Raw genomic sequence first — 27,786 nt, 5'->3', positions numbered from 1 at the left:
CAAGGCATTCTGTTGTGACAGTGTTCAAGTTGACAAGAAGGTGGATACGTGTCCCTTAAAGTGCCAAATTGACTGAGTCAGCTGCCACCCAATTTGTCTTGTTCAGATCAGGTGGAGGAGAGGAATAATACTGTAGAGAGAAGCAGGGGAGTCCATGCACACAAGTGTATTTGCCATCAGGATGTTGCTCCTGCTGCTTCTGCTGCTCCCCAATATAGTGTCCCACGTACAAAGTGTTAAATGCACAACAAATAATCCTGTTCATGTTCCACACGAGTGGTATGAGCCAGGTGACCTGGTCATTGGTGCAATGGCATCTCATATCTTTTACATAGTCCCCAAATTATCCTTCAAGAAACACCCTTCCCAGGTCTTCACTGATACCCCACTGTAAGTAACCGGTAATTAATATTATTTTATCTATTGCTTATAAGCTGTTTCTGACTGAAAATAACTTTTATTGATGGGGGGGGGGAATCTCTTCCACTTTATTTTTTGAATGTGGAGAGATTTTATTAGAAATCTCTGTGCACATAGGATATGAACATTAAGCTTTTTAAAAAATCCAATTCTGTAAAGAGAGACAGAAAAGAGAGCAGGAGAAAGAGAAAAGAGATGGCATAAAAACACAGGCGAAACATATAGCCAAAAGTGTACTCAACTTTGTTGATGATACCCAAATTTTCAATGTGGTGAAAACAAACATAGGTTGCTGAAGATATGAAGAAAAGTGCAACAGCTTTCTTAATGACACAGTATTATTCTATTGCCTAAATAAATGAATAAACTATTCTGGCTTTGTCCTCTCATTTTAGGTAGAAGATGAAACTCTCATATCTAGATTATGTTTAATTTTCCCACTCTCACTTCATTTGCAGGGTGTTGACAAAGTTCTACCAGCAAATCCTGGCCTTGGTGTTTGCTGTCGATGAGATCAACGAGAATCCCAGGATGTTGCCCAATGTCTCTCTCGGCTTCCACATCTATGATAGCTATTATGATTCAAAGATGACCTACCGAAACACTCTGGACCTGATCTTTAAATCACGTCACTTTGTTCCCAACTACAGGTGTGGCATCCAGAAAAATGTCATAGGAGTCATTGGGGGACTTAGCTCTGATACCTCCTGGTGCATGGCAAACATCTTAGGTCTTTTCAAGATTCCACAGGTAGAATATGGGTTTTGGAAAACAGAGATTTCATGCTTTCCTTGCAGTAGGAATCTAGTGATTTATAAATATGGAGTGGGAAAATGGACAAAGTAAAAGAGCCATAATAACCATATCCAACAATGTTTGTAAGAAGGTCAATTTGTGTTTAATAGATAAAATAGGAGATTTCTGTATAGCTGCCAGGTATATATATGAGGCACTTAGATTGGTTAATATACATCAATCCTGCAGGCCCTGCACTGGCTTCCTGTGAGCTACTCAATATATGACATTGACATTGGTTCATAAGCAAAAATTACTCAGAAGACATTAACTAAAAATGTTCCTCCCCTTGAGAATCAAGATATTCCTTTCCCAAAGTATGATGTTAATCAACATTGTTCACTTTCAGAGGCTAATTGAAAAGGCTGTTTCCTTGCTATTGTTCTGTCACCTCTCACCCGTCATTTCAGAGCGTTATATAGTGGTTTCAGTATTGTTGGATTTCATTTTTGTTCTTTTAATCTTTCCTGGAATGTTTAGCATGGTGTTTCTGTATCTTACTGATATTTTATATGATGTGGTTTATTGTGCTCAGCGAATAATAACATATGCAGTCTAATAGAGATCTTCAGGATTTCCCAAGATATCTTCCTGAGAGCGTTCTTAGCAGATGCAGAATCAACCTCTCTCTACAAACGCTATAAAGGTTACAAAGCAAAAGAGCATGATCAACAATTTCTATTGCTCCACCTCCACCTTGGACTTTTGTTCAATGATCCACTTAGCCTTGATAAGTGTTCCTCTCTAATTGGAGACAAGCAATATGTACAAGAATGAAGATGTGATGATGCCATAATAACAAGAATAAATATCTACAGGAATCATTGAGCAAAATTATCTCTGTTTTCTATGTAAGTTGGGTTTGGTGCTGTCCCTAAACCTGGTAAACTTTGGATATATATTGAATATATATTCTATATATGTGTGGGGCGTGTTTAAATAAATTGGAATATCATGAGTTCTCGTTTCCACTTGGAAACGTTTGGCTTTTGCTTTTTCCAGATTTCATATGGTTTATTTGAACCAGCCATAAATGATGGAACCAAGTTCCCTTCCTTTTACCGCATGGTCCCCAATGAAGACCTTCAGTATCAGGGAATTATCCAGTTACTTCTGCATTTCAGATGGAAATGGGTTGGGCTCTTGACTCCAGCTAACGAAGCTGGGGAACAGTTCTTACAGACAATTGAGCAAATGTTTTTAAAGAATGGAATCTGTTCAGCATTTACAGAAAGAGTTAAACCCAATATACATTATAATGCTAACTTACTGGAAATGCTGGATGACTCAAGGATTTTGTTACCAACTTTCACAACCAGCAGCGCCAATGTCGTTCTTGTATACGGAGAAAGTAGATTTATTATATGGTTGTCAGTTACTTTAAAGGTAATGAAGTTAACTCAGCTGCTATTTCTTCTTAAGAAGTCCCGTGAAGGAAAAGTATGGATTACAACTGCCCAAATTGATTTCATATTACATAGCCTTCAAGAAAGTATTGATGTTAATATACAAATGCTCCATGGTGCCATCTCCTTTGCAATTCACTTCAAGGAGATTCACAACTTTAAATACTTTCTTCAAAGTATACATCCTCATTTGACAGAGGCAGATGGTTTTATCCAAGATTTCTGGGAAGATGCATTCGGCTGTTCTCTTTCAAATTCCACTTTCTCAACATTCTTTGATAAAATGTGTACTGGAGAGGAAATACTGGAGAGTCTCCCGGCACCACTTTTTGAAATGAGCATGACTGGCCACAGCTACAGTATTTATAATGCTGTTTATGCTTTGGCACATGCTTTAAATAGCAAGCACTTGACTGGAATCATCCGCAAAATAAGGGATGCTAAAGGAAAACTCTCTCCTCAATATGTAGATCCTTGGCAGGTATTGTTCCCTGTTACAAAGCATTCACTGCATTGGTCCATTTTGTGAGTAGGCATTTAATCATCAGTAAAGAAATAAAAGAATAAAACTTAAGAAATTAAAAATAAACCTTAAATAAATTTATTGTATGAAAGATGGGAATTAGAGTATTTCCTATAATAATACTAAACAGACTTTAGATGACACAGACTTTCAGAAGCAACAGACTACCAACAACTACAGATAACTATAGCTGTGCCAACCACCTCCTTCACACTACAAACCCCTCCGTTTTCTCCCCATATCCCTCCCCAATTCTCTCTGACCTGTCCAGTTACCCACTGGTGTAAGATTGGGGGCCCTGGGCACGTCCTGGAAGGCCTTGTCCCCAACTCCTCATCATTCCCTGTCTGCCAACCACCAGGGGTTTCTGGGCCCTGAAGCCTCATTGGTAGGTCCCCAGAAGAGGCTACCAACTGTGTGATCACTGTCTCCAGAGCCTGCTTTTCTCCCTCCTCCTCTTCTGCCTCTAAGTCTGGATTTCAGTCTGCCACAGCCTCTTCCTGCTCACTTAACCCTGTTGCCTCTTCTGTTTCTGAAACTTCTTCCTCCCAGTCTGCTCCCTCTTCTCCCACTGACCACTCGTTGTTATCCCACCACCAATCCCCTGGCTCTGAGCCTTGAGGGTTGCCCAGCTGGAGCCTCCTACCCTTCCTCTACATCCAGCCAGTCCCTAACACCAACGCTCAAGTTTACTCTATAAACTAAGTAAAGGTCCAGTCAGACGTTCTCATGTTGCCTTCCAATGTTTTGAGAGAATGAGCTCCCATCTCTTCTCTTACTTGACTTCTCAAATTCCCTCCCTTTCATGGGTTTTGACAAAGGTTGATCCCAAGCAAACAGATCTATAGGCTTAACTGTCCTTCACATATCTTTATGGAAGCCTCTTGACTGTTGAATTGAGACTGATTCATGATTTCCCACTCCTGTACGTGCAACTGAAATATTGCTCTTCATTGTGAACTGAAGTGTTTAACTGCTAAAGGAAAAGGATTCGATTCCATCTAGGGATGCTATCCAACAATCTTAATCAGAATGCTTTATAGACATTTTTATTCTCTTCCTCTTAGCTCCACTCATTCCTGCAGAGAATCTCATTCAACAACAGTGCTGGGGATGACATTACATTAAATGAGTATGGAGAGTTAGCAGCTGGCTTGGATATTACCAACTTGGTCACTTTCCCAAATAATTCATATGTCAGGGTGAAAGTGGGAAGGTTGGATCCTCAGGCCCCTCTGGGCAAAGAGCTCACCATTAATGAAGACAGAATCAAATGGTACAGACGCTTCACTAAGGTATGGAAAATAAATGCACAGTCCCTGAAATGCCATAATCTGTGGTTATCCCCAATATGGGACGTAATAGCACATTATTAACTTTGATATTCACTATTGAAAATCTGGTTTAAAGTAAGATTTCAATCTGCATGAATACTACTTTGATGGAGAGATACTGTATTTTTTCCTCTATGTTTGCACCTTCAGCTTCTGAGGCCCTGCCTGTTTGACTGTGTACATGATAAGATACTGCATGTAGACTGAAATTCCCTTTATTTTTATTTTATGCCTATAAGCCATCTAGCAGAAAACACTGTCCTATAAGAAATACTGTAAGATCTAGCAGTAAACTAAAGAATGAGCCAAAATACCAAAAAATCTAGAGGCACAAAAGACATCTCACACTAAGAAGGAAGAACAGCTTACAGAGAGTCCAGCATTGGCCAACATTCTTGTTTGTGGAATCCGTGAGGCAAATCTTCAGTTAGTGGCATTAGATTGAAGACTAAGCCAGCTATATCATTGTTTGGAATGAGAATGAACATTATAATCTTCTTGAGTTTGTATGATGCTAATTTTAGGGTGCATGTATCTAGGAGCAGTTGTAGCTGGTGAATAGGTCTAAGGTGGGTGCAAGCCCTTCTAGCCACAGAAGCAACTTAAGACTCTAGTGATGAGTTAGAATCAAGGAGTACTCCCAGACTTAAGAACTTCTGGCTTCAGAGAGTGTGCAACCTCTCCCAGAACAGGTCAGGAATAGGAACCACGTACCCAAAGCATTTCCCTCCTATCAGGATTCAGATCCCATCCAATCCATCACTCTCTCCAGACACCTGTCCAGTACCTTCACCACCTCCTCTCATTCCAATGGAATAGAGAGATAGAGCAGCACATCATCATCATACAGATGACACTGTGTTCCAGATCCTAGGATATGATTCTGAAGAGTTTCATACAGGTGAGAAATGGCAACAAAACACGGAATGGGTTTTAAAGGGACACCAAAGCCCAAAAGCCATGGAGCAGTTTCCTAGTACAGTGGTACCTCGGGTTAAGTACTTAATTCATTCCAGAGGTCCGTACTTAACCTGAAACTGTTCTTAACCTGAAGCACCACTTTAGGTAATGGAGCCTCCTGCTGCGGCTGCACCACTGGAGCACGATTTCTGTTCTCATCCTGAAGCAAAGTTCTTAACCTCAAGCACTATTTCTGGGTTAGCAGAGTCTGTAACCTGACGCGTATGTAACCTGAAGCATATGTAACCCGAGGTACCACTGTACTAGTTTCTCAGCGTGACCCTGCAGGTAGGAACAGAACCACTGTAATGGGGTACCTTTAATTCCCATCTCCTTGAGTCACAACAAAGAACATATGTGAAATCCTTGAAGAAAATGCAGTTAGGTTCTGAGGTGAAATTAGACTGAATTCTGGCACAGCTGTAAGGGTGGATGATCTAGGTATAAATATTGCAGTTTTATTGAGTTTGTACAATGCTTAGAGGAGCAGCTCTTTACCCCACTGTATGTGACACCTGTGCACCTATGGATCATATATTTCACACTATTAGTCCTTGTATTTACTGTTAAATCACCTGATATTGGATACTAGATAAATACCCCCCCCCAAAAAAATTAACTTTTCCTACCACTTTGGATAGGTGCCACCCCCTTCTGTATGTAATGACATCTGCCATTCTGGATATGGGAAGAAAAAGAAGGAGGGGAAGAAGTTTTGCTGCTATGATTGTGATCCATGTCCAGAAGGAATGATCTCAAATGAGAAAGGTGGACAATGTCATCTTAAGACAATACCAAACAATGCAATTCCATGATTATTAAACTGCTGAAGGAGGGAAGGTTTAAATTAAATTGATGTGTTGATCTCATTGTTTATAAAAAACATCAACATATTTTTATCTTTAAAATATTTCAAAGAATTTTAAAAAATATATATTTTACCTTCAACTTCTACAAAATTAGAGTGGAATAGAATTGGTGATTTCTCCACTAAGAGTTAGGTTTTTGACAAGAGGCTGAATGTCTCATTAAACTTGCCTTTCTGGACTCCAAAGATGTCAGCTGTAATTTATTACTAAATTTGCTAAATAGTTTATGTGGTTCTTAGACTGTAAGAGCAGATGTCCTCCATGTAGAAAATTCCGGGTTTGATTCATGAGATTTATTTTTGATGCCTAAAGGTTAAAAGCATTTGGGCTTGAAGTTCTTAAACATTTTTAGGTGGAAACCATTGTGCTAGATGGATTATTGATGAGGAAATTCTTAAAAATAGTTTTGGATGCTTCAAACTGTCATGCATTGTTTCCTTCTTTTCAGACATGGAAACATGTGTCAGTTGCCCAGCAGATCAGTATCCAAACAGCGGCCAGGATCTATGCATTCCTAAGATTCCAAACTTCCTAGCCTTTGATGAAACCTTGGCCATTGTTTCAACTTCCTCTGCACTTTTATTCTCTCTCATCACAGTTCTGGTGCTCAGCATCTTCATTAAGCATTGCAATACAGCCATAGTCAAAGCCAACAACCGAAGCCTCACCTATGGTCTCCTTATCTCTCTCCTCTTGTGTTTCCTCTCTTCTTTGTTGTTCATTGGAAAACCTAATATGGTGACTTGCCTTCTCCGACAAACTGCTTTTGGCATTGTCTTCTCTGTGGCCCTCTCCAGCATCTTAGCCAAAACCATATTGGTGGTTTTGGCTTTCATGGCTACCAAACCAGGATCCAATATGAGGAAATGGGTAGGCAAAGAACTGGCTTATTCCATTGTCTTTTCCTGTTCCATTGTTCAAGTAGGAATCTGTGTCCTCTGGCTGGCAACCTCTCCTCCATTCCCAGATGTGGACATGCACTCAATGCCTGAAGAAATCATATTTCTATGTAATGAAGGGTCAGTCTTCATGTTCTATTGTGTTTTGGGCTACATGGGCTTCCTGGCCACTATCAGCTTCACGGTGGCCTTCCTAGCCAGGAAGTTGCCTGACACTTTCAACGAAGCCAAGTTCATCACCTTCAGCATGCTGGTCTTCTGCAGTGTTTGGCTCTCCTTCATTCCAACCTACCTGAGCACCAGAGGAAAATACATGGTGGCTGTGGAGATCTTCTCCATCTTTGCTTCTGGTGCTGGGTTACTGGCTTGCATTTTTTGCCCTAAATGCTACATTATTGTGGTGAGGCCTGACCTGAACAACAGAGAGCAGCTAACACAAAGAAAGGTATAAATGACAGTGGAATTTGTGGTTCTTTTGGGTCTGAGGCTGCATGTACTTGCTGGCTGGTATCACTTTCGGGGTCCATACCCCAGATATGTGTAGTGTTTGCTCCTTACCTTTTTCTTCTCCTGCATTCCCATGGGTGTCCCACATTTCTTCTCAATGTGCTATGCTCCACTCCTCCTTTGTTCCCACCCAGTGCAGCCCTGACCTCTGTTTGCCTTTCAGACCCAGTGTGTCACATGGTACTGGGCCTTGGCTGCAGCCGCCTCTCGTCCTTCTTGCCCACTCTCCAGCAGCTGCTGCAATCTGCCCAAGGGAAGAGGATGGCAGCAGCGTCCATGGAGAGGCAATGCAATGCTCTCTCACAGTAGCTACAGCAGCTCTTGTTCAGGACAAGCACCAACTCATTTTCCTCCCAAAGCTTCAGAGCAGCAGCCCTGGCAAAGGACATAGAGATATTCTGGGATCAAATCAGAAGCCAGGGTGGGTTTTTTAAATTCTGGGACTGTCCCTGGAAAATCGGTACACTCAGAGGGTATGCATATGGATGGAACAATATTCCTTCTCCCAATAAGTGCTCAGAAGAACATCATTGCAAAGGGAATAATTGGATACAGGATGGTTGCATCATGGAATTGATTATTTTGTATACTTCCAAATCAGCCATGTTTTAATGAGGGCCTCTTGAGTTTGCCATTAGCACCATTAACTCAAAACAACCCAGGTCTCACAGGCATAACTTCCCATCACTTGAGGAGTGCAATTTGACTAAAGAGCAGAGGGGAAAGGAGAAGTAAGAAATACACAGGGTATAAATACAGGGGATGAGAATGAGAGGGCAGGTCTTTAGGAGAAAGTCAATTTCCTGGTATTTTCCTTGCAAAGCTAGAGTTGCCATTTCTTTCAGGTGGGTCCTTCCTTTGAACCTGACCAGCTATTTCAGAAGAATACGTTAGTTCTTGATAACATGGTAAAGCTTATTGTTGACGAAGTCGTATCTTCCTTAAAGCTGGGAAAGGGAATTTGGGGAGTGATCAGAGGGTAAAAGAATAGGATTCAAATGCTAAAGTATCTCAAGTAGAAATGTTATACCGATGATGGATAAAATCATGCAGACTGCTTTTAAAAAAAACTTTCTAGATTTACTCCCATTGTTGTCTGCACTGAGATCTTCAGCTGATGGGCCTTGTAGCCTTGCTTTTACCCATATTGGGTGTGTACCATCACAGACTGGTTCATCCGTAGCCATAAGAGGAGTCACAAATAACACCCATCCTGGGGAGCCACTCTTTCATTCAATATTGCAGTCATCATTTGCTACTCCCCTGCTGGGGATAAAATTATGTAGTGAACAGTGATAGGATACGTACTGTCTGAGGAGTATTTCAACTAACAGTCACTTCATAGCGTAGTTTTCAAAATTAGGAAGTGTATGCTATTTTGATCTCCAGAATAGAATGAGACGTTAGGTTGCAAGCTGCTATGCATCTTTTGCCTCCTTATGTATTATGGGTTGTATGCAGTGTTCATCATTGCATACAATGTTCATCATCATAATAAATTATTATTATTGGGAACCAGGCAGAGGGCCTTCCCGGTAGTGGCACCCATCCTGTGGAATGCCCTCCCATCTGATGTCAAAGAGAAAAACAACTACCTGACATTTAGAAGACATCTGAAGGCAGCCCTGTTCAGGGAAGTTTTTAATGTGTGACATTTTAATGTATTTTTAATCTTTGTTAGAAGCCGCCCAGAGTGGCTGGGGAAACCCAGCCAGATGGGCGGGGTACAATTTTTATTATTATTATTATTATTATTATTATTATTATTATTATTATTATTGTATGCCCAGAATAGACCTGTTGTAAGTAATGGGTATGCTAACTTAGCAACATTCAGTGGTTCTATTCTGAGTAGAACTTAGTTGACTACGACCTTACAAATCCTAATTTTGCTGTGTTTTGAAGCATTAGGGCTTCTATGCAAGACCCACCACGGTAGAACAATGGGAGTATTGGAATGTATACAAGGAACTGTTTGTTTGTCTTTTTATCCCAAAGATTTGTGTGATGTATAAAGAACTACAGGTGAAAAATGGGTTTCAAGACTTGTGAATTCCCATACCTTAGAGTAGTAGAGAACTGTATAGGTTAGGAAAATGCATTGATTTCAATCCAGAAACACATTCTCTTCAGAGCAGCATGCAAATCAAGCGTATATAATTGCTGTATTAGAGGGGTTGTTAGACTACAAGTGTCCTAAAATGACATTTCTATATTTTTACCTCTAAACATTACCCAAAATAGTTCACTCTGGGGTAACGTCTCAGGATAAACTGGTCTGAGCTGACACATCCGGCCAAGAGATGCTGACTTGCTTGCCCTTCAATTTGTGACCATCGACGCCATGTATTTTGTTCTCCCATGACACGTACTGCCTGAATGGCGTGTGGAAACGTAACATCGGTCCTTGAACATTTTGAACTTCTAGGATTCCTGTACCCCAAAGACCTAAAGTCCATGTTGCTCATCTTCTTCTTCTTCATGTACATATTGTGTCTTTCCGGAAATGGCTTGATCCTCTTAGTGGTAGGACTGGAACCCCACTTGCACAAGCCTATGTACTGGTTCCTCTGCCACCTGTCCATCATAGACATGATGGTCTCCTCAGTGGTAGTGCCCAAGTTGATTGTTTGGCTGATGGGAGGGAATGGGGCCATCTCCTTTGCAGGGTGTGTAGCCCAGCTCTTTTTCTTCCACTTCCTGGGCTGCACAGAATGCTTCCTGTACACTGTGATGGCCTTTGATCGCTTCCTGGCCATCTGCAAACCACTACACTACAGCACCATCATGAACCACCATGTGTGCTTATACCTTTCTGCTGGCACTGTGTTGGGAGGTGCTCTGCACTCTGCTCTAGAGACTTCCCTCACCTTCCATTTGCCATACGGACGGGGAAACCAGGTGAACTTCATTGTCTGCGACATCCCAGCTGTTCTGAAGCTGGCCTGCGTGGACACATCCCTCAATGAGATGGTGACTTTCATTGACGTGGGGTTGGTTGCCATGGCTTGCTTCCTCCTGATCCTGACATCTTACATTTATATCATTTGTGCCATCCTGAGAATTCCCACTGCCAAGGGGAGACACCGTGCCTTTTCCACTTGCACAGCCCATATCACCTTGGTGATGATCTATTATGTGCCTGTTGTTTACAACTACCTGAGGCCGGCGTCTCAGGAATCCTTTGACGGCATCATTGCCATGTTTTATGCAGCAGTGACCCCCTTTTTAAACCCTCTCATATACACACTGAGGAACAATGAGATGAAAGTGGGATTGAAGAAATTGTGCAGTACAAAATGGCAGGGTTCTAACAAGTTGGTTCGAGCGTGGTGCTGATAATGTCAAGGTTGCAGGTTTAATCCTCATAAGGGACAGTTGCATACTGCTGTGTTGCAGAGTATTGGACAAGATCAGGGTTTCCCAAGCTTGCATCTCCAGCTGTTTTCGAACTTGCAGACCCATGTCTGGGAAACCCTGAACTAGATGATCCTTTCCAATTCTCTGATGGGTTTTAAGTAAGAGTTTTGCTGAAACCAGGAGGAAACAAATATTTCATGCCTTTTGGTTTGCTTTGTGTGTGTTTTTTGTAATTTATTTATTTTTAAAGAACCATGCCGTCCAACTGTTATGCAGATCTTGGCTGTTTATGCACATTTGATTTTCTGGTCATTGCAAGAGAAGACAGACAACATGGTGCACAACCTGAGCATCGAATACCCACCTCGCTCTATTGTAACCCTTTATGCCATTTACAATGTGTTGTGCACATGATAGGAAATAACCACCCATGACCACAAAGTCTCCTTTGGTTATACCACACATCTCTTCCTCTATCTGTGCACATGGATTCAAAGTCCAATTTATGTAGTAAGTGTGCAGGTGGTACCTACCTATGGTTGCTGGTTTTGTGTGTGCCCCATGTGGTCATCCAGTGAAATGCAGGGGGCAGTGAAGAACTTTCTGGACTGATACTGCCCACCCAGGCATCCCATTGGATCTTCTTTAACCAGTTCTTCTTCAGCTCTGGTGTGTTTCTGTATTCTTGGTCGTTCTTTCATGATCCCTGGTTTCTCCTTCAGCCCTATCCAGTCCACGAGTTCTGGCCAATTACCTGTCTCATAGCTCACAGTGTGACGTGGCAGCTAAAAAAGCCAATGCAATTCTGGGCTGCATCAATAGGAGTATAGCATCTAGATCAAGGGAAGTAATAGTGCCACTGTATTCTGCTCTGGTCAGACCTCACCTGGAGTACTGTGTCCAGTTCTGGGCACCACAGTTCAAGAAGGACACTGACAAACTGGAACGTGTCCAGAGGAGGGCAACCAAAATGGTCAAAGGCCTGGAAATGATGCCTTATGAGGAACGGCTAAGGGAGCTGGGCATGTTTAGCCTGGAGAAGAGGAGGTTAAGGGGTGATATGATAGCCATGTTCAAATATATAAAAGGATGTCACATAGAGGAGGGAGAAAGGTTGTTTTCTGCTGCTCCAGAGAAGCGGACACGGAGCAATGGATCCAAACTACAAGAAAGAAGATTCCACCTAAACATTAGGAAGAACTTCCTGACAGTAAGAGCTGTTTGACAGTGGAATTTGCTGCCAAGGAGTGTGGTGGAGTCTCCTTCTTTGGAGGTCTTTAAGCAGAGGCTTGACAACCATATGTCAGGAGTGCTCTGATGGTGTTTCCTGCTTGGCAGGGGGTTGGACTCGATGGCCCCTGTGGTCTCTTCCAACTCTATGATTCTATGATTCCTGGTTTCTCGCTGCTGTCTCACCCCAGACTTTTGCCCATAACCAAGCCTCTATGCCAAAACAATTGTTTGCAAATGATTGTTCCCCAGTAGAGTTCCAAGCAACAATATTTTTTTAACTTTCAAATAAACAATAGTTTTAATAATACACACTGGACTCTGGTGAAACCACAGGGCATAATCATGTTCCCCAGATGTGCACATATCCCGAGAGAACAAGTCAGGAGGTAGCATGAAATTCAGAGAAGCTGCAACATTATAAAGACACGGGGAGACGAAATGGTGTCTGTCATGGTGGAAAACGTTCAGTTGATTATCTTCTACAGCTATCCTGTAGCCAACCTGTATTCCCCAGACTGGTTTTTCTTTCTTTCTGCATCTCAGAAAAAACAAATATGAATTAAAGAAAATATAATTTGTGGGCTCAGGACTTGCCTGGCCACAACACAACTGAAAGCAGTTAAGGTGTTCCAACACCCTCTGTATAATCTCCTGCAGAAGATCACACAGTTACTACTCTGAAGAGGAAAGTTAGTTTCAGAATCTCCTCTGCACACTCAACTAGCTGACATTTGACTGAAGGTACGTCTGAGGCAAATAGCTTGGTAAAATATCCATGAGTCTCCTGAACAGAAACTAACTGCAATGATATAATAACAACTAAGCTTCAGCAAGCTTTTGCTAATGATGTCTTGATAAGTGATCAAATTATCCTATGATCCATCAGACATTCTAGCCATTCCTCAGGTAATTTTACCAGTGATTTTATAGCACACCTATAATCTCATCAAAGAGGTCATTTGGCCAACGCCTATCAGGAAACTGGATTGAATAGCTCCCAAATGCATTTCTGGACGACGTTAAGGATTTAATAAGTAATAAAATAAAATAAGCTCAAAATAGTCTTTGGAGAATGAGATCATGGCAAAAACATCATGTGCATGAAATCCTGATATTAATGTAGTTTGGGATTATTTCTGAATATTGTGCACTGTTATTTCCCCCAGTTTATGATCCCACCTACCACAAAGTATCTTACGAACAGCAGCAGATCTTGCGGCCTCAAATTTCAGCAGCGCCCTGTGCAACCCCAAAATTCAGAGGCCCCCCCATTTCTCACACTCCATTCTAAAGCATAGTTGCAACACCCCCTACAGCACCCTTGAAGCTCCGTGTCCCGTGCAACCAAGCCAGTCACACTCCCCTAAATCTGCCTCTCTTACCAATGGAGTGTGCAAATGAAACAGCACCAACAGAGTTCGTCCTCTCCGGGCTTCCATACCCACAAGAGTTGAAGGTCCCTTTGTTTCTCTTCTTCTTGCTCATGTTCCTGCTGACCCTGTCTGGAAATTCTCTCATTCTCTGGGTGGTGACTTCTGACCTCCAGTTGCACAAGCCCATGTACTGGTTCCTCTGCCATCTGTCCATCCTGGACATGGCTTTCTCCTCTGTCGTTGTTCCCAAAGTGATTGCAGGATTTATCCCCGGTGGAAAAGTCATCTCCTTCACAAGTTGCGTCTCTCAGTTATTTTTCTTCCACTTCCTTGGATGTGCAGAAAGTCTCCTTTACACCTTGATGGCTTATGATCGCTTCTTGGCCATTTGTAAGCCCCTCCATTACACCAACATCATGAATTGGAAAGCCTGCCTTGGCCTCTCCTTGGGGACGGTGATTGGAGGCTGCCTGAACTCAATCATGGAGACAACCCTCACCTTCCATTTGCCATATGGGTGGAGAAACTCCGTTGACTACATCTTCTGTGACATCCCTGCAGTGCTGAAGCTGACTTGTGCTGACACAGAGCTCAATCAGATGGTGATGTTGATTGACATTGGCATTGTAGCAATGACCTGCTTCCTCCTTATCTTGACCTCCTATGTCTACATCATCTCAGCTATTCTGAGGATTAGCAGCAGGGAAGGGCGTCGCCGGGCCTTCTCAACCTGCACAGCCCATCTCATTGTGGTGGGTGTTTATTACCTACCTGTGGTTTATCACTACCTGAGGCCAGCTTCTCAGGACTCCATGGATGCTGTGGTGTGCGTGTTCTACACCACAATAACCCCATTTTTGAACCCGCTCATCTACACACTTAGGAACAAGGAGATGAAGACCGCTCTGGTGAAAAAGTGGAGTGGTAATGCAGAGTAAACAGCACCCATCTTCACACAGCTTTTTAGCTGCTTTTTAGAATGTCCATTCAAGTCGGATTAGCTTCACCATGTGATGAATTGGTTGCGGGAGCTGAAACAATGATGGAATAGGCTGGAACTTAGCCAACCAATTCTGTGGGACCTGGGGTGACTGCCAGTGTTGTCTATGCTCAGTTTAAGGTGTGGGGCCATGTATTGGTTAGGGTGTTGGACTAACACTTGGGAAACCAGGTTCAAGTTCCCAGTCAGCTATGAAGCTCCCTGGGTGACCTTGGCTCAGTCACCATCTCTCAGCCTAAGCAACCTCACAGGGTTGTTGAGGGGATAAAAGGGGGAGAAGAAGAGAATGTACTTCACCTTGAACTCCCTGGTTGAAAGGTAGGATTGAAAAGCAAAAATAATTAAATGATATATTAAAAAAACTATGTGGCTGTACTTTGAAGAAGCCCCCTTGCATTCCCTTCTGAATTTCTCAGGATGTCTGCCATGTTCTAGGGTGTTTTGTAGTTGAAATAACTTTTGCTTTTCTGCACAATTCCTTACCTGCCCCTAAGAAAGAAGTTTGGTCCTCCTGAAATATGTTTTAGTTTAATATACATGTGTATAATTTTACTTACCTTGATTGTATAAGCATCTCCCTGATGACTATCCACATTCTTGGGTTGAAAAACTATTTTATTTTATTTTAAAAGATTTTGCTTTTCTGTTACATTAATACTAACAAATAAAAAATAAATTGACATTTTTAGTAAATATTTTGAGTCACACTTCTTCAGTAAAAAAATAAAGATTCGTTCATCATAAATCATAGTTCTCAGGATTAGACATATTTGCATTGATGCCAATGTTATATTCATAGTGTATTGCTGAAGTGCACTATGTAATGTTTTCAGATACTAATTTTCTCTAATAAACTGTTTTGAAAAAGATATAAAGGGTTAAAATAAAGCATGGACTGGAAATGGGGTAGATAAAACACGAACATAAGAACATGTGGCTAACACCTCAAAATCCAACTTTGTCCGATTTACTCCAAAATTGGGCCAAAGTTTTACAGCATTTTGCAGCTATTCAGTTTTGGGGGCTCTGCAAAACATGAAGTTTGCACTGCAAATTCTGCAAAACAATTGCAAAACTTTGGCCCAGATTAGGAGTAAATTGAACAAGGTTGGATTTCAAGCACTGCTAATAAGGTACCCGAGTTTGATGTATCATTTACTCTGTTCTTTGGGAGGTTTGGAGGAAATTCCAAATTTGGGGGTTCATAATTAACACAGCTTGTTCTCAGGCTTCTGGTGAAATATATTTGAGTAATGTACTGCCTGGATTGGCCACATCTAGCATAAATATCAAAATCCTGGCCATGTGCATTTGCCTGATCAATGGGACAGTTCTTCTGCTTGCTGAACATCAGATGCTAGGTCAAGTCATTGAACTCAGGAACTTAGGATTAGGGGACATAGTGGGAAGGGGGGTAAAGAGTGGTTTCACACACACACAAACACACACATGCCCCATCACACCTTACATATACCAACCACATAATGTATCCACCATCACCACTTATGCTGCCTAGTAAGTCACATAACTAAACACAAGGTTCCATTATGGAATGATTCCCATGGTTCCCACAAATGAATCAACATTTTAATGAGGCCCTCTGGAGTTTCAGCTGTTATTAACTCAAGAGCACCCCAATGGCCAGGGCTTGGTAACCTAAGAGACACAAAATAAGAAGAGAGCAGAGAGGGAACAAAAAGAAGATTATAAAGATGGGTGATCAGAACAAGAGGAGCAGATGCATAATACAAGAGCATATTAGGACTCTCTTGCCATTTATATCATGTGGCAATAAAAGACTGGCACATTAAAGGAGTTGTTAGACGTAACTGAAATTTGCATCCACCCACTGATGGAAGATCTAGGTGAAAACTAGCCTGAGCTGACACATCCCACCAAGAGATGCTGACTTTGGTTTTCCTTCAATTTGTGACCATTATCACCATCCGTTCTGTTCTGCTAAGACGAGTGCTGCCTAAATGGAGTGTGGAAATGTAACATCAGTGTTTGAACATTTTGAACTTGTGGGATTCATATATCCCAAAGAGCTAAAGTTCCCGTTGCTCACCTTCTTTTCCCTCATGTATATATTATCTCTTTCTGGAAATGGCTTGATCCTTCTAGTGGTAGCCCTGGAACCTCATTTGCACAAGCCTATGTACTGGTTCCTCTGCCATCTGTCTGTGTTGGATATGATGATCTGCTCAGTGGTGGTGCCCAAGATGATTTTTTGGCTGATAGAGGGCAATGGGGTCATCTCCGTCACAGGTTGTGTGTCCCAGCTCTTCCTCTTTCACTTCCTGGGCTGCACAGAATGCTTCTTGTACACCGTGATGGCCTTTGATCGCTTCCTGGCCATCTGCAAACCACTCCACTACGGCACCATCATGAACCATCAGATTTGCTTCAACTTCTCTATTGGCATCTGGTTTGGAGGCTGCCTGCACTCTATGGTACATACCTACCTCACCTTCCATTTGCCATATGGACGGGGGAACCAGGTGAACTACATCTTCTGTGACATCCCAGCTGTGCTGAAGCTGGCCTGTGGAGACACATCCTTCCATGAGCTGGTGACTTTTGTTGACATTGGGATTGTGTCTTTGGTTTCCTTCCTCCTGATCCTCACATCCTACATGTATATCATTTGTGCCATCCTGAGGATTCCCACTGCTACAGGGAGACACCGTGCCTTCTCCACCTGCACAGCCCATATCACTTTGGTGGTGATATTCTATGTCCCTGTGGTTTACAACTACCTGCGTCCACCATCTCAGGACTCCCTTGATGGGACCATTGCTGTGTTCTACACAGCGGTGACACCATTCTTAAACCCTCTCATATACACTCTGAGGAACAATGAGATGAAAGTTGGTGTGAAGAAATTGTGCAGTAGGAAACCACAGCACTCCCTTAACCATGTGAGATCATCTTCTTGAAAACATTATATATTGAGAAATCCTTGCAGTCCAACTCCAGAGAAGCGGACACAGAGCAATGGATCCAAACTACAAGAAAGAAGATTCCACCTAAACATTAGGAAGAACTTCCTGACAATAAGAGCTGTTTGACAGTGGAATTTGCTGCCAAGGAGTGTGGTGGAGTCTCCTTCTTTGGAGGTCTTTAAGCAGAGGCTTGACAACCATATGTCAGGAGTGCTCTGATGGTGTTTCCTGCTTGGCAGGGGGTTGGACTTGATGGCCCTTGTGGTCTCTTCCAACTCTATAATTCTATGATTCTATGAACTGTTAAGTAGATATGGGTATTTTAGGAATAGCTAGAGACAACAAATAATCTGAACATGGAACATTTCCCTGATCTCTACTCTCTCCTTTTACCTGTTGTAAATAGAAATCTCAAACCTAAAAATATTCTTTGTCTAAACTATTCATCTGTTGGCTTTTTGTATTGTGAGAAGATGGAACTGGGGGAAATCTAATAGGATCTAAGCAACTTCTGGTTCAGGATGAATCATCCCTAAGTGATTAGGATGAAAATATTTCTGACTGGTCCAAAGGTGGCTGGATAGAACTAAGCAATCAAAGTGCAATAGCACATAATAGCCCTGAGATCTATGGATGATGGGCAGTATATAAATTTAATTTTCATAGAATCATAGAATCATAGAGTTGGAAGAGACCACAAGGGCCATCGAGTCCAACCCCCTGCCAAGCAGGAAACACCATCAGAGCACTCCTGACATATGGCTGTCAAGCCTCTGCTTAAAGACCTCCAAAGAAGGAGACTCCACCACACTCCTTGGCAGCAAATTCCACTGTCAAACAGCTCTTACTGTCAGGAAGTTCTTCCTAATGTTTAGGTGGAATCTTCTTTCCTGCAGTTTGGATCCATTGCTCCATGTCCGCTTCTCTGGAGCAGCAGAAAACAGCCTTTCTCCCTCCTCTATGTGACATCCTTTTATATATTTGAACATGGCTATCATATCACCCCTTAACCTCCTTTTCTCCAGGCTAAACATGCCCAGCTCCCTTAGCCGTTCCTCATAAGGCATCGTTTCCAGGCCTTTGACCATTTTGGTTGCCCTCCTCTGGACACGTTCCAGTTTGTCAGTGTCCTTCTTGAACTGTGGCGCCCAGAACTGGACACAGTACTCCAGGTGAGGTCTGACCAGAGCAGAATACAGTGGCACTATTACTTCCCTTGATCTAGATGCTATACTCCTATTGATGCAGCCCAGAATTGCATTGGCTTTTTTAGCTGCCGCGTCACACTGTTGGCTCATGTCAAGTTTGTGGTCAACCAAGACTCCTAGATCCTTTTCACATGTACTGCTCTCAAGCCAGGTGTCACCCATCTTGTATTTGTGCCTCTCATTTTTTTTGCCCAAGTGCAATACTTTACATTTTTCCCTGTTAAAATTCATCTTGTTTGTTTTGGCCCAGTTCTCCAATCTGTCAAGGTCGTTTTGAAGTGTGATCCTGTCCTCTGGGGTGTTAGCCACCCCTCCCAGTTTGGTGTCATCTGCAAATTTGATCAGGATGCCCTTGAGGTTGTTAACAACAACAGCAGCAGCTATTGAAAGAGACCAATGAAATTTGAAGGGGAAACATACATGCCAGAGCAATTAAGAGAGAGAGAGAGAGAGAGAGAGAGAGAGAGAGAGAGAGAATCTGTTGGTCTTTATAAGTTAATGTTAAAAGCTTTTGAGCCAAAATGTGTCAGCTGGAGTGCCTGGTTGTCATTGAGAGCATAGATGCAGTGGAACTAATGGAAACCTGCTACAGTGGAGTAAACCACTGGGACCTGGTTATTTTCAAATACTAACTGTGAAGCAGGGGTAACCAATGGGGCATTCTCCATAAGTTGTTGGACTACAATTCCCACTCCATTGTCTTTTGAGACAACAACTCAAAACCACCACAACAGAAAATGTAGTGATAGACACCATCATAGAGTTTAAGGTTGTTCGTGGCTACTAGTCATGGTGGTTTCATTTCCTCCAGTATCACAGGCAGAATGCCTTTGAAAGCAAGTCACTAGGGAATCACAGCTGGAGAGGCTGATGTTGTTTCTCAGCTGGTAACTGGAGGATTCAATTGTACAAGATGCAGGGTGCTCCTTCCTAAGTATCTTCTGCCCTTAAAGTGAAAGGAATCACAGCATCTATTTCTTCCCCAGCATATTTCATGATTGAATGCTTCATTTTAATGGCACTTGTCTTCATTTTAGTCTCCTCAAATGAATTGCCCTAGAGTGTTGCCTTGTTGAAATGTTTGTGTCAATCATTCCAATATAACACTCCTGGATCCAACCACAGTGGCATCCATGACCCACAGATTTCAGTGGAATATGTTTAACTCTCTCATGTTGAAACTAATTGGGTTGAAATGTTTGATTGACCGGGCCCAGTCTGGAGAGTTGCTTTAACAGATGTATGTAAATGTATATTTATATTTACTTATTTGGGGAATATCTAACTTGCTCTCTATTTAAGAGACTCATAAAGAGATGAGAGAAAATAGAAAGCAAGTGCAATTTCAGTCCAAAGTATGGCCAAATATCATACAATAGAATATCAAAACCTTGTACAAAATGCATATCAAACACAATACAAATAAAACCTCAAATTAATATACAATATTAAAATCAAATACAGCATAAAGGAATCTTAAATAAATATACAAAGTGTATAGAAAATAAATAAAAACGGGCACCAAACAGAACTCAAAGACGACGACAACCACCTCAAAACAGTATACAGAATAAAAATCAAATACAATACAAAATATTACTAACCAAATTTTTTAAAAAGTGGTAAATCAGTGTGTGTGTGTGAGAGAGAGAGGGAGAGAGAGAGAGAGAGAGAGAGAGAGAGAGAGAGAGAGATATTTGTTCCTATATAGAGAAAAATGCAAAGCTATCATCACATTTTAGTTTATGTGGCTGCGTATAGGTACCTATTCCAACCAAATAACAACAAGGTGGCAGCCACCCAGGTGACCCATTTAATGGAGGAAAGTAGGGGCTAAGTACCCCTCCCCACTGTGAAACATGGCTACAGCAAGGATTAATAGAGGGGAGAAGCGTTTCACGAGTCACTCTGTGCAGTGCCTCTCCCAATTATATTAAACATGGCTGCAGCAACATCTAACGGAGGGAGGAGCTGCTTCAAAAAACCATTCCATGAAGCCCCTTCCTATTTCTTTTTTTTTTTAAGGGTGGGTGTTGTGGCAAGCTGTTAGGGAAGCTGTTTGGGGTGATCTGTGAGGAGAGGGAGAGGCATTTGGGGTAAGCTGGGAGGAGATAGATGATGGGGCAGGTGTGTTGTAGAGGAGGGAGGTTCGGTCAGCTGTAAAGGGACAAGGGGTTGGTGAGATGGTGGGAAGTGGGGTGGCAAAAGGGTTGGAGGGTAGGTGACTAAAGTAAGCAAGGCCAGCGGCCCCTAGTGAGTGAGGACATTAAGTGCCAGTCAACAAAGGAGTGGGGTCCCTCCTCCAGCTGTGTGCTAGTGGGCAGAGACCAAAAAAGGGTTTAGGATTTCAGTCTGCCTGATGTGGGTGGGAGAGGAAATCCCTTACAGTCTTTTAGTGGAGACAAGGAAGAGGAAGGGGGCAAAGAGCACCCTGCGGGCTGACTGAGACAGGCTGAAACAAAGAGACCGAGAGCAGGGCTGGTTTCTCTGTTCTGAGACCAATGGGAGAAGCAAGAAACCCTCTTACAATGTGAATGCTCCACACTCTCTCCATCTAGACTCAGATTGTTTATATGTGTAAATAAACCAAATATCACAAAGACACTACAGTCTCCACTGTGCCTCATTGTCCAATCGGAAACACAGATTCTGGGTCAAGCGCACCTGGAACCACTGGAATTTTGCACTGCTCATGGAGATTGGGGTGGTATGTCACAATATATATGCCCAGTATAATGACAATGCAATGCTATACTAGGGCCGACTGTGAGCCAATTCAAAGAGGACACAGCAGTGGAAGGAAGAAGGGGGAGAGAGGAAAGGCCCAGCAATAGAGGGAAGAACAGCAGAGATGGTTGCCTGAGGATCCTTCAGATTTTAAGCCATCCCTGTCTTTGACTGTGTCAAACTCCAATATCATAAACTGGTACTTAGTTATAAGTTATTTAATTTTGATTAATTCAATCACTGCTGAGGGAAGGGGTTCCCCTAATCATCTCTGCTTTGGTCAACAAGGTTGGAAAATAAATGGGAATGGAATGGAACAGTACTGTGGACTGAACTATGTATTTTGCTACTGAAGTTGACAATGTTTACTGTGGGTTGAATGATGTAGTTCTCTACTGCTCTTGGCAGCACTTGCCATGGCAGCTGGAGCTACAGTGGAGTGTTCAGATGGCCGCCTTGTTACCTCCACTTTCTGCTGAGCAATAATGTGGAAAGTCAAATATGGATGGAAAAGCAACCTTCTCTCCCAAAAAGTGTTCAAATGAATATAATTGTGATGTGCATAAATATTCAAAGGGTTGCATCATGGAATGGTTCCTTGACGTTCCCCCAAAGGAAGTAACACTTTAATAAGGACTTCTGGGGTTTCAGCTCCTATCATCATTAACTCAAGATCATGCCATGCCTCATAAGCTTATGTCCCACAACATGCAAAATGAGACGACAGTGTGGGGATAAGGAAAAGAAAGCAATGCAGGTAGGAGATAAATATGAGTACCAGAGGGCAGGTGTTCAAGAGGAAGCCAATTGTCTAGGCTCCTCTTGCCACTTATTTCAAGTGGGTGCTTGCTTGGAGCCCAGAACACTATATCAGAAGTATATGCCCAATATTTTTGATAACTCATTGCCAGCAAAGCTATCTCTTACCCAAAAGCTGATGAAGGGAATTTGAAGAAACCTTTATTTTAAGGAGGAGGGGGATGAGTAGGATGGGATATCTTGTATGCCAACTGGGTACTAATGACTGATAAAATATTACAGGTTGTATTTTGTTACAAGCTTTCTAGATTCATGCACATGATGGTTATCACCAAAGATCTTCAGCTAACTGACCTTCTTTCCACTCCACTGAAACACACATATCTGTTTTTCTATATGTTAGGTGAGATCTGGATAGACTGAGTTGTTTCATTTGTAGGAGTAAGAAGAGTAAAAGGCAGCACTTCTCTCGAAGATCCTCTGCTCTGTTCAATATACCAGCCATCAGTTGCTGCTCCAGAGGAAGGGGGATAAAATGATGTAATGAACAGTGATGGGTAAACTACTATCACAGGAGCATTCCAGCTAACAACAGCCCGTTCATAGCCTATGTTTCAAAATCAGGATGTTTCTGCTAATTTTGCAATGAAAAAAATGTGTTGGGGGTCTGCTATATAGCTGTCTCCTCCCTATATACCAGAGGTTTTATCCAATGTTAGTCATGTTCAAAGCAGATATATTGAAAATAATGTAAATGAATTTCAAGAGGTATAGTATGAGTAGAGCTTAACTGGGTACATCCCTGTGTGTCTGAAATAGTAATGTCTTACTGAGCATTTTGGTTCTTTCGGCTTCTGTTCAAGGACTACTGGAGTGGGGGGAAAGGGTTTTATAGGGAGCTAGGATAGTGGCGTCTGAAGCAGAAGCAGGCAGAAGTTAGCTCTCTGGATGATTGGCAGTAGATTGGCAAAGGTTTCAGAATAATAAGTATTGCCTGAATGGAGTGTGGAAATGTAACATCAGTGCTTGAACATTTTGAACTTATGGGGTTTACATATCCCAAAGAGCTAAAGATCCTGTTGCTCACCTTCTTCTTCCTCATGTATATATTGTCTCTTTTTGGAAACGGCTTGATCCTCTTGGTGGTTGCACTGGAACCTAGTTTGCACAAGCCTATGTACTTGTTCCTCTGCCATCTGTCCATCATAGATATGATGATCTGCTCAGTGGTGGTGCCCAAGATGATCTCCTGGATGCTGAAGGGCAATGGGGACATTTCCTTTACAGAATGTGCAACCCAGCTCTTCTTCTTCCACACTCTGGGCTGTTCAGAGTGCTTGCTGTACACTGTGATGGCTTTTGATCGCTTCCTGGCCATCTGCAAGCCACTCCACTACGGCACCATCATGAACCATCGTCTAGGCACCTGTCTTTCTGTTGGCGCTTGGTTTGGAGGCTGCCTGCACTCTGTGGTAGAGACCTACCTCACCTTCCGTTTGCCATATGGACGAGGAAGTCAGGTGAACTACATCTTCTGTGACATCCCAGCTGTTCTGAAGCTGGCCTGTACTGACACATCCATCAATGAGATGGTGATTTCGGTTGACGTTGAAGTAGTGGCTGTTACCTGCTCCCTCCTGATCCTGACATCCTACGTGTATATCATTTCTGCCATCCTGAGGATTCCCACTGCCACAGGGAGACAACGTGCCTTCTCCACCTGTACAGCCCATATCACCTTGGTGGTTATCTATTATGTCCCTGTGGTTTACAACTACCTGCGTCCACCATCTCAGGACTCCCTTGATGGTATTGTTGCTGTGTTCTACACAGCATTAACCCCTCTCTTAAACCCTCTCATATACACTCTGAGGAACAATGAGATGAAAGTTGGCGTGAAGAAATTGTGCAGTAGAAAACACAGCGCGCACTTAACTAACTGAGTTCTTGTTATTGCAATTAGTTTTATTGAAAATCAGAGAAAATAAACGAGCTTTTCTAAAACCTACTCTTGCGTTCCAACGGTTAAGAACATCTCCACTGTTTGCAAGCAGCTCTTGAGCATGGGATACTCACCTGAGCTCTACTGTCTTTTTTTCTGTCATTTGCAACCTGGTGCCTGCAAGATGAAGAGTAACAATCTGTAACCACAAATTCTCATTTGTTTGCACCACTCATCTGTTTCCATGCATGCATTTAAAGATCAATTTATACAGTCCTTCTCCAGGTGACTGCTGCTTATCCATGGCTGCCTTCCAGACTGCAACATAACTGTCTGAGGCTGCAGATCTAAACTCATTTACTACAGAGTACAGATGGGGAAGAATTTTTATTCACTTTGCATTTGAAGGCAAACTGAAGTTGTGCTTTCCTATACAATAAACAGCAGTGTTAGGGGAGTGGTAGTACCTCTGGTGGGGGACATGTCATGCTTCTAATAATAATAATAATAATAATAATAATAATAATAATTTATTTATACCGCGCCCATCTGGCTGCCCCCCCCCAGCCACTCTGGGCGGCTTCCAAAAAAAATATTAAAATACTGTAATACATCAAACATTAAAAGCCTCCCTAAACAGGGCCGCATTCAGATGTCTTCCAAAAATCTGGTAGTTGTTGTTCTCTTTGACATCTGGTGGGAGGGCGTTCCACAGGGAGGGCGCCACTACCGAGAAGGCCCTCTGCCTGTTTCCCTGTAACTTGGCTTCTCGCATTGAGGGAACCTCCAGAAGGCCCTCGGTGCTGGATCTCAGTGTCCAGGTAGAACGATGGGGGTGGAGACGCTCCTTCAGATATACTGGACCAAGGCCATTTAGGGCTTTAAAGGTCAGCACCAACACTTTTGCACTGTGCTCGGAAATGTACTGGGAGCCAACGTATGTGTGTTATGTGGTCTTGGCGGCCGCTCCCAGTCACCAGTCTAGCTGCTGCGTACTGGATTAGTTGTAGCTTCCGGGTCACCTTCAAAGGTAGCCCCACATAGAGAGCATTGCAGTAGTTCAAGCAGGAGATGACCAGAGCATGCACCACTCTGGCAAGGCAGTCCGTGGGCAGATAGGGTCTCAGCCTGTGTACCAGATGGAGGTGGTAGACAGCTGCCCTGGACACAGATTTGACCTGTGTCTCCATGGACAGCTGCGAGTCCAAAATTACTCCCAGGCTGCGCACCTGGTCCTTCAGGGGCACAGTTACCCCATTCAGGACCAGGGAATCCTCCACACCTGCCCGCCTCCTGTCCCCCAAAAACAGTACTTCTGTCTTGTCAGGATTCAACCTCAATCTGTTAACTGCCATCCAACCTCCAACCGCCTCCTTCAAGGTAGTTTCTCCACTTTTGGCCCCAACCTTGCACTCAGCTTTCACCTGTGGTTCCTAGAAGCTGTCAGAATGCAACAGAGTCCACACCCTGGGAAACGGCTTCAACTGGTTGGCTAAACCAGGTGAGGAGAGCCAATGGGTCTCAAACCCTCATTGAGTTGTGATTCTTGTTAAGAACTCTCTGGGGGAACAATTATTTGCAAACAATGTTGTTTGTGGAAAGACTGAGTTTCGGGTAGGGATCTGGCAGGCCTCAGCAGCCAGAAACCAGGAGCTATGAAACGGGCTATTGGCCAGAACTGAAAACCCAGCAGGACTGAAGGAGAGACACATCAGAGCTGAAGAATAACAGGATTCAAGATGATCCAATGAGCAGCCAGTCCAGAAAGTTATTTGCTGCCCCCTGCAGCTCATTGGTTGAATACATGGAGTAGACATATATACTCACAAAATACAGCAGCTCCTGACAGTTGGTTTATATCTAGTCTAAGCTCAGTCCCACCGAAATCAATCTGACACCGTTACTCATGAGTTATTATCTTGTTGATTTCAACAGGAACTAAGTGCCACTCATTTAATCTAAGCAGGACTGAGTGGAATTGTGTCTGCTAGAATTTATTTCTGCAACACCTTTCAGCCAATCCCCCCACCTAACCCCACCTTCATATAATCCATAGTTCTCCGGAAAGGTGGGCTGAAGGAGTTGTTGTTGTTGTTGTTGTTGTTGTTAGTCTAACCTGTCACTCAAGGAACATAATCCTTGCTGGATCAGAACAAAGACTCATCTAAGTTCAGCATCCTATTCTTACAGTAGCCAATCAGATGCCTTTGGGGTATACACAGAACATTTGCCTTGCCTACAGAAGGTCCAAGGTTCAGCCGCCACCACCCCTTTTTCTCCTAGTAGGATAAACTGCCTGAAACTCCAGGGAGTAGCTGCCAGTCAGTGTTGATAATACTTAGCCAGATGGGCCAATGGTCTGACACAGTATATGGCAGCTCCCTGTTTTCCTGTGGATCATGGTCTCAGCATGTGTTGACATAGATTTTGGCTCAAACATTTATGATGAGATGTTCAGGCTGAAATAATTCTCAATCACTTAGACATATGTTAGATGTTCTTTCTCTAATCACTAAGTGAAATAAACGGGCAGGTGATCCTGCCACCATGGAGAACTGGCAGGAGAGCTAGGGCTTTTATTCTATTTTCACAGCAATTGGACAGTTCCACCTACTTTCCATGATGGCATAACATTGCGGCATGGCCCTGCCCCACCTCTGTGGCCTTTGCTACAGCCACATTTTCCCAGCCGATGAGAGATGCAGCAACCTCTCACAGCAGTTGGATAATTTGAATTCAGGCCACCAGTGGATTGGCTAATGGCAGGTGGGCTTAGGCGCGGGCACACCCAGGGGTGGAGCTGACTGAGTCTTCATGAGGACTTCCCTCAGGTCTGCTCCTTGGGGATAAAAGGAGTGTTTGTCCCTCATTCAGCACCATTGTACATTTGGACTGTTGACTGCAGCCAATGATGGATGGAGTCAGATCAAATGGTGGGTGGAGCCTGAGAGGGCAGGACTCTGATAGACTCCAGCTACAAAAGCGGAGGCTGCTGAAGAGGCTGAAGAGGCTGGAGACCATTTTGACTGCATACCCAGGACATCAATCTCAGTTTCTTATTTTTCCAAATATGAGTTCCATGTTCCCACATCAGTTTCCTATTATTATTATTTTTAAATAAATAAAAGCACCAGAAAATTCACCAGCATCTTAATGTGGATTTATTGTAACATTGTGCATTCAGTTTTCCTCAATTCACACCTCTCTACAAAGCATATCACCCCTAATATGATGCATTTTGCATGTTATTTTCACCAATCTGTGCATTATGTGAAAGCCAAGGTAAAGAGAGATGTCTTTAGCATTTGCTACCAGCTGCATAGTGAAGAAGCCAGGTGCACCTCTGTTGGGATGGAATCCCACAACTTAGGGGCTGTCACAAAGAATGCCCTCTCCTGGGCCACCACCACCCAAACTTCTCAGGGAGGTGGAACTTCCAGGAGGGCCCTGTGGCGTTTGCCCTCCTAGGTGTGTGACATCATACTGTGTTCATAAGGAAAGGGTTAACTAAGGAAAATGACTAACC

At 42.9% G+C, this 27,786-nt stretch overlaps 5 protein-coding genes across 5 annotated transcripts; all 5 read left to right on the top strand.

Moving 5' to 3' along the window:
* The first annotated feature begins 310 nt into the window (after window positions 1-310).
* On the top strand, window positions 311-7,657 carry LOC128399064 (vomeronasal type-2 receptor 26-like). Its single transcript, XM_053360323.1, has 5 exons — window positions 311-390; window positions 879-1,170; window positions 4,212-4,439; window positions 6,161-6,206; window positions 6,756-7,657. The coding sequence occupies exons 1-5, from the start codon at window positions 311-313 to the stop codon at window positions 7,655-7,657; spliced, it is 1,548 nt and encodes a 515-aa protein (XP_053216298.1).
* Window positions 7,658-10,092: 2,435 nt separating this feature from the next.
* Window positions 10,093-11,052, top strand: LOC128399063 (olfactory receptor 10G6-like). The gene has a single exon (XM_053360322.1). It carries the CDS (start codon window positions 10,093-10,095, stop codon window positions 11,050-11,052), a length of 960 nt encoding a protein of 319 aa, XP_053216297.1.
* Window positions 11,053-13,690: 2,638 nt separating this feature from the next.
* Window positions 13,691-14,617, top strand: LOC128399062 (olfactory receptor 10G6-like). The gene has a single exon (XM_053360321.1). The coding sequence runs from the start codon at window positions 13,691-13,693 to the stop codon at window positions 14,615-14,617; it is 927 nt and encodes a 308-aa protein (XP_053216296.1).
* Window positions 14,618-16,658: 2,041 nt separating this feature from the next.
* On the top strand, window positions 16,659-17,618 carry LOC128399061 (olfactory receptor 10G6-like). Its single transcript, XM_053360320.1, has one exon. The coding sequence runs from the start codon at window positions 16,659-16,661 to the stop codon at window positions 17,616-17,618; it is 960 nt and encodes a 319-aa protein (XP_053216295.1).
* A 5,698-nt stretch (window positions 17,619-23,316) lies between these two features.
* On the top strand, window positions 23,317-24,261 carry LOC128399060 (olfactory receptor 10G6-like). Its single transcript, XM_053360319.1, has one exon. It carries the CDS (start codon window positions 23,317-23,319, stop codon window positions 24,259-24,261), a length of 945 nt encoding a protein of 314 aa, XP_053216294.1.
* The last annotated feature ends 3,525 nt before the right edge of the window (window positions 24,262-27,786 follow it).

This window comes from Podarcis raffonei, chromosome 13 (genome assembly GCF_027172205.1).
Source record: "Podarcis raffonei isolate rPodRaf1 chromosome 13, rPodRaf1.pri, whole genome shotgun sequence".
NCBI classification, from domain to species: domain Eukaryota; kingdom Metazoa; phylum Chordata; class Lepidosauria; order Squamata; family Lacertidae; genus Podarcis; species Podarcis raffonei.
This window is presented reverse-complemented; position numbering and strand designations above follow the sequence as displayed.